The 9,076-nt window shown below is 42.7% G+C and overlaps 1 protein-coding gene across 1 annotated transcript; it reads right to left on the bottom strand.

Moving 5' to 3' along the window:
- Nucleotides 1-6,636: 6,636 nt before the first annotated feature.
- On the bottom strand, nt 6,637-7,347 carry CLDN14 (claudin 14). The gene has a single exon (XM_050914094.1). The coding sequence runs from the start codon at nt 7,345-7,347 to the stop codon at nt 6,637-6,639; it is 711 nt and encodes a 236-aa protein (XP_050770051.1).
- Between the last annotated feature and the right edge of the window lie 1,729 nt (nt 7,348-9,076).

Genomic DNA, 9,076 nt, shown 5'->3' with positions numbered 1-9,076 from the left:
TATTCACAGGTGATTCCTTTGTTTCAGCTCACAACTGCGCTGCTGTGGGAAATGTGAGCTACACACGTACTTCTTTCACAGATTGGTGATCTTAGGTGTTTAATGGCTATTTCCCTTCTGCTGGCTTGCTGCCATCCCTCTCTTCCGCTGTCTCCTAATTTATTAACATTTGTTAACGTTAATGTTAAATATTGTGGAAGAAACCATAACCCTATGATCCCCAGCTCATTACCAGCTTCCTTTAGAGGTTGCTTCTGCCACATTATCATCAGCCAACCACCGAATAAACAGGTTGTTTTCCCTAGGATGTAGCTGTTAGAAGACATTTGCTTCCACCCAGTTTTTGCTGAGGTTTCCATGAGATAAATGCTACTCATTCAGCACCCTCACCAGCTAAAATCCACCTTCTTTTCAAAGTACTGAAAACATCAGCAATTCTTTGCACAAGCAATGGAGTTCTAACTCTGTTCTCCAAGGCTTATTAATACTTCTTGACTTTTGCTCTTCTGTGTTTTCCATATAACAAGTGCTTAGCCCTTTAAAATGTGAACAAATAAAACAAAGAGGCAGCTCGCTGCGAAGTGGAAGTGTGGGATTACTCTGTCAGCTTGCCCTTTTCTCACACTGCGGGCCTGAGAGCAATGAAATGAAGCTGACATGCATTAGCAAGGCAGCCTAATTGAGCCTGAATTGCTAGGGAAATGGCGATAGCCCAAGCCAGTATGGATTCGAGAGCACCCCCATTAGGGAGTGTTGATCAATACCAGTGATTATGACATTTTAAAAATAAAATGGATTGTCCTTGACTCGAGTGGAAGGGAGGGCTCACTCATACATGCCACCGGTTACAATCGCTCTGCTCAATATGAAACACTTTGTGAAATGGCCATTGCAAGTCTTTCCTTGCCATCTCTCTTACAGGGGCAGAACTCCCATGACTTTGATTCTCTTTGCTCTGGAGGCCTTTTAGTTAAAAGCTCTATAATAGACTTGGAAGTATTGACAATTATAATGAGCTTATGGGTGAGATTCTGACCTCAGTAAAGTCAATTCAGCCAGAACTTCACCATTTTATATATCCACACATATATATGAAGTATATACATATGCTCTTAACAGATCAAATCTGCGCATTGATTCACTCTTCTTATTCACTCTACTTTCTAACAGTTTGCTTACCAAAGATCTTTTAGGTGTGAGCTAATGAAATGAATGTATTTTCCTCATGCTTAAAGCAGAAAATAAAATTAACAACTTTTCCCCCAGGAAACCTTCTTCAAAGGAAAAAAGAGGGAGGTCAGTATATCTTACCTTTCTTCTCTGTGGAGAATTTCAAGCCCATTCAGATGTTTGAGTTTATGGAAAACTGTCTTACAAACTGGCAGGTTTGTCAGTGAAGGGGGACACCTCATCTAGATCTACTGTGAAGAAAGAGGGGTAACATGACTTCAGTTGAGCTCCTCTGATTTATGCTTGGTCAGGATCAAGCATCACTAGGTTCAAACATGTCTGCTGATGTCATGGGCAGAAGAATAGGAAAGGATACAAATTAAACTGAGACTCAACATGACCAGGTGCCCATTTAGTGGTAAAAATAGGAAATATGGATAATCGGAACACGTGGACTAAGCTATATGAATAATTTCTTAAGAAAACAAGTGAAAAAAACCATATCTCTTATGCTGCACAGCAAAGCAAAGCATGCAAGGAAGAGATAATATCTGTTAGTAGATCAGCTAGGGAGAAAAAAAAGGATAAGCTTTCAGCTCTTCTTTAAGCGGATCCTGGACCTCATGAAACACCTTACCCTTCCCTATCATTCTTACATACACAAACCATCTTGTGGGATATACAGCAAAGTAAACAGTAAATTAGCAGTAGATATTTATAGGTGGATACAGAATTTCCATTAATCTTAATACACTGATGGGAAAAACCTTAATTACCAGCTAATTGTAGGAATGGTCTGATAACTTTTGTCTTAGATCAACAGAACTTCGAATTACTGAATTTAGTTCATTTCCTCATCTTATTAGTTTACTCAGACAAATTTCTTGAAGAAATGAGTTAAATTTTGCTACGGTTTATCAGTTACCTCCTTCCAGTACTTGCGCTAGGCATTGTGGAAAAACCAGAACAAAAATACCAACCAGTTCATGACCCAGAGAGCTTCCTTCTGCCAGTGGCTCTGTCTGATTTTGTGACAGTGAACATCACGGTGCATCTCAGGCGCTGGTTTTTGGGGCAGCTGTGCCCATCTGCTGACTGACCAACTCCCTGCTGCCAAAAGAAGAAATCCTTGCTCACTTACTCCAGTCCTTACTCCTCCTTTCCCACTGCTCCTGCCCTCCCAGGCATGCCTTTTGTGGCTCTCCTCACACCTTTCCGCTAGCTGGGTTAGCTAACTTCAGTGTCAGAAAATGATCCCATTCTTTGATGTAGTTGTTTTCTGCCTTTTCAAGGAGTTAAACTGGTCCACAGAGAGGACCCAAGTGCAAAGTGGTGGCTGGGAGCTGGGGTAGCAAGGGCAGGGGAAATGGAATCTCACCACTTCAGTAGCAGTGGATTGCTACATCAACTCATGGATCATGGTGGAAGCTCAGCATAAGCCACAGTTGAAACCTGTGGTTCAGGTCTGCATGACATGAGCACTCTTGCTGTATCCTACATGTAATCTACCAAATTTAGATCTAGCTGATGACTTCCAGACTGAGCAGCATTAAAACTCACTGATGGATTATGTATTCCTCCAGCAGCACGGTGTTTTGACTTCTGCTGTGCCGAACGGCAGGCTTGAACATAATAGTTTCTTCGCGGCCTAAAATCAATGTATTCTTGTACTTCAAGCCAAAAGGTAGATCACTTTTTCTACCCACCTGCCTTGCACCTGAGGAAGGTCTTGGTCTACCTCTGTGCCCAACTCCAACCTAGCCTTCATGTCATTAGACCAGTCTCTTCTCACAACCTGTTGGTCAGGTCCCTTTCCTGCAGATGAACGGAGTTGGTGGGATACTGTTTTGCAAGGGAGCTCATGATTTTAATCCCACAGGCTCAGTAATAACAGAATGGCACATTTTCTTTCTTTGGTCTATTAGCCACTTTCTAGCAGCAGTATTAGAGGTGACTAAAATGTTTCCTTCTCTTCACTTCTTTTGATTTGTATTTGTTTGTTTTGTGATGCCCTGAATCAGAATTACACATCTGGCGTACTCTGTGAGATAATATCAAGGCCTGCCATATTTTAGATGGCAAAATCCAAGGTGATTGGAGAACAGATAGTCCACCAGCCCTGAGGGAGTATGCCAGGGTGGGGAGCAGCTTCTTGACCTCATCCCATCCTCACGTGGTGGTCCTGGTTAGATGCGTCTTTGAAAGAGCTCCTTGCGGCCTCAGAAACTGCCAGCCTCTCTGAGCTCAGCCTCCATCCCTACCTCAGATGCCTCCATCTCTACCTGATCCTGCAGCAGAGTCCCCACTCTCTCCTGATGTTGCAGAGCTAACCACAATATCCTCTTGCTGCCAAATCCTGTCTTCCATCTTTGCCTCCCTGCCAAGTCTCCCACCCCTGCTCCTCCAAGAATGTTGCACTGAAGTTGATTAAAACACGGTGTAACCACAATCACACGCACGAACAATGCCTGCACTGCTAAAAGGAATTTCTGCCCGCCCTGGATCCCCTCCTCGCCTCCCTGCAGTGCCTTCACCAGGAGGGCAGGCTGGCACTTCAGCTGTAGTGAGCTGGAGGCAAAAAGCAGGCTGTACTTCTCTAAAAAAAATAAAAAATTAAAAAATCTGCCTCCACAGGACTCTGCAAAAACCCAGCGGATGCATGCGGGCAGAATCAGGCATATGGCAGCCCTAGTCCATTGCCCTGCCCTGTTCCGCTGCTGCTGAGTTATAGCTGCCCAAAGAGCATGTTCCCACAAACGGCACCTCCGTGTTCCAGGAAACTCATCCCCTTTCCTTGACATCCTGTCACTTATCGATGCCGCTGATGACCAAGGGATTACTCAGCAAAGGAGGGGCAGCGGGGATTCGTTCCTTGGCTAAGGTCTCAGAGCAATGCCTCGTTGCGCTGCCTGTGCGGGACTGCCGAAGCAGGCTCCAGGCAAGCAGGGAGCAAGGTCTGGCCACTGGTCTGTGTGGCAGCAGGGGGGCAGGGGAGGAGCTCGGGTTATCAACATGTACATCGGTCTGGGGTAGTTGCAGCCAGACCTCTAAGGCTGCTAGAATGGATATGCTTTTTGTTTCAAATGGCAGCTTAAAAAAAGAAAGAAAGAAGCAGAAATTTATGTCAGCTTTAGCATGGAACAAGATCCACTGGTTCGCAGCCCCCTGTGAAAGAAACCATTTCCCTCTCTTTATTGACATCAGAGCACTTCCAGGTATTTTTGCCAGGACTTTATAAACTGTTCTTACTACTGTCACGTATCCTGCTTGGCTGGGAATTTGTGCAGTAAGAATAGCACTACACATAAGTATTCCCACCGCACAAACATCTTGGCAAGTGAATTAATTTATCAGTATATAGCAAACATACTACCTAATGAGACACAAGCCCATTTCCTGCACTTGGACTTGTGTTCCAGTATTCATGGCTGTCCAAAGCCCTTGTTCAAAGTTGATATCGTAATCACTTGGCTAGATCTGTTGTAAAGTAAATACAGAAAAAAAACTAGTAATTGACCACCTTCATTAGGCTACCTTTCTTCCTAAAAAGGCATCCCAGAAAATCTGTAATGGACTATGAACAGTTTGACTCCATCTTCTCTAAGAAGCCATTGTCAAAGCAGTTTCTGTCCATTCCTTGCACCTCAGAGTCTGTTATTACGATGTTTGCAGCATCAGTGAAGTTTCTGTACAATTTTTTTTTTCACATCATATGTAATAGCTACAGTTAAAAAACCATGACTTTATAATCGGTTGCTACCGATCAATCACCAAAGCCTGGTCCCAGATCCTTTTTGTTATTGTTGGTCTCAGCAAATTGCTTAGAAATGCCATTTTGTTTTTTAAAAACAGTGATGATGATAGCTTGCATCAATGCTGAAAAACACTCTGTCACAATTCAAATCAACATGAAAAAAATGGCTAGGTGATCAGCCACAGAAAGGAAGGTTCAGAGTGAAACCAGGGGAAATGTTGAAAGGATCCCAGCTCTGGAGGTGCTACCAGGTGGTAACGTAATTGCAAACAGGCTTTTTGCCACATGAAGTATACCAAGTGTAGCTGCCTTACAGTTCTTGGAAGTAGGTTTTTTTAACCTTATTAAATGTCAGTGTGTTGGTCCATATGTTGCTCTGGAGAGACCTATAGCTTTCTGGGGTTAACAGGAATCTAGTGCTTTTATTTTTTGTGATGGTTTTGTACCATAGTATATGTTGCACTGGACTTCACTGTAACATGAAATGGAGAGGGCTGGGGCTCTTTGTTCATTAGTTTGTTTTTTAATTGTTTGAACACACTGTGGAATGATTGCATTTTGCAAGGATTTTAGAAGTAAATGTCTTGATTTTATACTCCTCCTGACAGGCAATGGTTACAGTCCATGAGTGTAACCTCTGCTGGCACAGAGGCTGCCTTGTGCACCGAAGCCTGGCCAAATGGAAGTTCCCCAAATGCCGCTGGAGCAGATGGAAATATTCTTACTAACTCTAATGCACCTTCAGTCAGGACCCCAGGCAAAAAACACCAGGTCTGAGCCTAACGAGTACATTTCCTTACATGATATTTGGGGATAGAATTATAGAAATTGTTTTTCTGATCTATATAATGATTGTACAGAACGCTAAATCTGCTAAAGAGCTAAATGCTCCTTCTGTGACAAATTCTGATACTTTATTTTTTCTTTTTAATTTTTTAAATAAAAGTTTAACATCAAATGTCTAGTTTTGTTCTATTACTGACATTTCTAAAAACCCAATTCTGATCCACCGAGATGGTTTGTTTCCATTATGATACATCGTCTTGTTTCAAAAATGTGCTAAAATTTTATTTTGATAAGGTCAAAACATTGTAGTATAATTTAAAATATTAACTATAACATACTGTCAAATACATCTGTCATAATGCTGTTGAAATTCATATTTCAAGGGACTATAAAAAAACCCAAGCAAAAAGTTAAGTCAAAGTAAAACTAATACCTTGTCATAACGAAACATTCACATGTTATGGAAATGAGAAACTTAGCAGTCAATCACTGCTGAAAATCACTGTGTCTCACCATGAAGTTCTCCGTTTTAGGCAAAACGGCGTCTTTTGTTGCAACACTATTCAAACGACAGGTTGTGGCCAGGTCCGCTTTAGTCCTCGTCTCGGGGCAGAAACTACAAACCAAACCATTACTTTTAGCAAAACTGCCCTTGAACTGCCCGCCTGCAAAACTCTAATTGAAAGTAGGCAGGTACGTGCTGTCTCCAGAATATCACAGCCTCCTTTGTATTTATTTTCCAGGTTTTGCAGCAAGCAGTTTTGTGTTCACATTCCTTCTTTCTCCGGAAGGGAAGGAAAGGAAGAAATGAACAATGGTAAACTTTGTATCGTAACCCTTATAAATTAAAAGTCATCTTAGCTTTGTTTTATGCCATGCACAGAAATTATAAAGCAGCTGTGTCCCGCAGGCAAATCTTAGGGAACTCACACATAGTCATTTAATCTGTAGCCGCTATGGGAAGCAGATGTCAGGGAAGAAGCATGGTTTCCCTTGTAGACAGTTGGTGGTCTATAGGAGGGAGCAGTCCTTCTTACGCTGCTGGGCTGCGTCTGGTAAGGTGTCTCGTTCCCGCGAGACTGGCTTGCTGTGCACAGCAGAGCACCACCGAGGATCGTCAAAGATGCGGAGACGAAGCCAAGGTAAAGAGCTTGCCCTATCTCGTACTTCATCCCGCTGGGAAGCATGGGGTTGTAGAAATCTGTAACGACGTCATTAGTGGTCCAAGAAACAGGTACCAGGCAAACGAGACCGGCCAGGATGAAAACGATCCCCCCAGACACCGCGATGGAGGCTTTGGCAGAAGTCCCCTTGGCACACTGCGTGCACTTCATACCGATGACAGCAATCACGCATGCCAGCACGGAAAGGACGCAGGAAATTACCATCATGGCACGGGCGGCTTGGAGGTCACGGGGCAGCGCCAGCTGGGAGCGGTGGACTTGGCACTGGTAGATGCCGGTGCTGTGCCAGACGCACTCCATCCAAAGCCCTTTCATATAGGCCACAGCTGTTATAATATTGGTGCCTACATGTGCCGTTCGCCACCAGTGTGGCAGAATAGTAGCAATTAATGTCCCAATTAGGCCGAGCAGGCTTAGAGAGAAGCCAAGTAACTGAACAGCCGAGCTTGCCATGTTAATGTTTGTCCTGCCTAGTTCTCTTAATAAAGCACCTCCGCTTGAATTCCTTCGGAAAACACAAGCTTTTCTTGGAAGATATGCAGCTGTTTTACTTTGACACCTTCTGCTCTCCTAATAAAAGGTAATTGAGGAAAAAAGGAGTTAATTATTACCCAAATGCATTACCTCTCCAGCCAGTAAGGTGCATTCCAAGTGCAGTTAGTGCAATAATTAGCATAGTTATCGCTGTTAATCGTACTTTTGTGGAAGTAATGGGAAAGTAAGCTTCCCTCTTCACTTATATAAACAGTCTTCTGTTGCCCACTGGGAAGAAAACTCAAGACAATTTATGAAATGGAAAAAAATATTTTAAATGCAAATATTCCTCTTCCCAGCAGACTCTTCAAAAAAACAAACATGATTTCCTTTCTAAAGCAGAGAATTAGCTGGTGTTAACACTTGGAATGAATGAGATTTATAAAGTAGGGAACTGCAGGTTGCTTTACATGATGAAAACATTCCCAGAAGGTCATAGCAGGACTAGGAAAACAATAAGGGTGTATTTGCTCAAAGTAGGGAGCAAAGAGAGTGATTTAAAACCTGTGGAAGAGGATAACAAGTATTGGATTAAAGTGGCTTTCCTGAATTGCCAGTATTTCTTGAGGTTGCATTTTAATAAAGCAACTCAAAGGGGAATAATTTTCATTAGCCTCTGTGGAGTTTCAGCTTATGATTTTAGGTTGTGGGTGAAATGACAGCATGTGAAACCAGATGTACATCATGGAGCTTCTGAGGAGCAACACCTTCACAGTTTGGTCGTGTATAAATTCTAGCTGAAAAACAAGGAATGGTAACTCTTCCTTCTGTATAAATCGCAGATTAACTGGTCTTTTCCAATGGCTGCCTTGCAAGGTCTGTTATACATCATGCATTATGTGTGTGGGCAGAAACCTGATATTTTAATATATAAAATAACTGTTGCATCAAAATCCAACTTGGAATTCAGAAACAGAAACAAATTTAGGCTCCAGTTCTGCAAAGACCCATGCATGTGCTGAACGCGTGTTCGCAGAAGAAAGCGTAAGTGTTTGCAGGACTGGGCCTTAGCAGGCAAAGGGAGGAAAACCATCTGGCCAAACTAATGAAGACCATTAGAACAACAAAATAACGCAGAGGGAGAAAAGTGAAAGCTGCTTTACATTCCCCCTATCTCACTAATGAGGCAGGAGTACTTAAGGTGTGCATCAGTTTGTCTCCAGATCACTGTCGCATGCACCGATGTCTGCATAACAACAAGATGAGGCGTCTCTTCCCAAAACAACCCAGAATCTGCCTTGGACATTGTGCCAAAAGAAAGGAAAAAATTGAAAAGCACAGGGATTATATGGGCTGGGCAGGACAACAACGCAGGCTGAGAGTCTTCTACTTACACATGTTCTTTTTCTTTTGTTTGGAGCGTGTCTGCTGTGCGCAGACATAGGATGGGGAGGAATGCAATGTTGGACAGGATCTGCAGAGAAGTACTCAGCCCTCTGACTGAAGGGAAGAGAAAAACCAAAGACCAGCTTTCCTTTAGTGTGGCTAGTTTTAGGAAGGCATTTTCGTACTGTTAGGGTTTTCTGGACTTTCAGACACTCTTTACATAATGCTTATATGAAAATAACTGGGTTTATGTAGTTGTTGAAGTAATTTACCTAATTTGCAAATAATGAGACAAACGCAGAGGGTTTTATATCAGAAATCA

The sequence above is a fragment of the Gymnogyps californianus genome, chromosome 1, assembly GCF_018139145.2.
Source record: "Gymnogyps californianus isolate 813 chromosome 1, ASM1813914v2, whole genome shotgun sequence".
In the NCBI taxonomy this organism is placed as follows: domain Eukaryota; kingdom Metazoa; phylum Chordata; class Aves; order Accipitriformes; family Cathartidae; genus Gymnogyps; species Gymnogyps californianus.
This window is presented reverse-complemented; position numbering and strand designations above follow the sequence as displayed.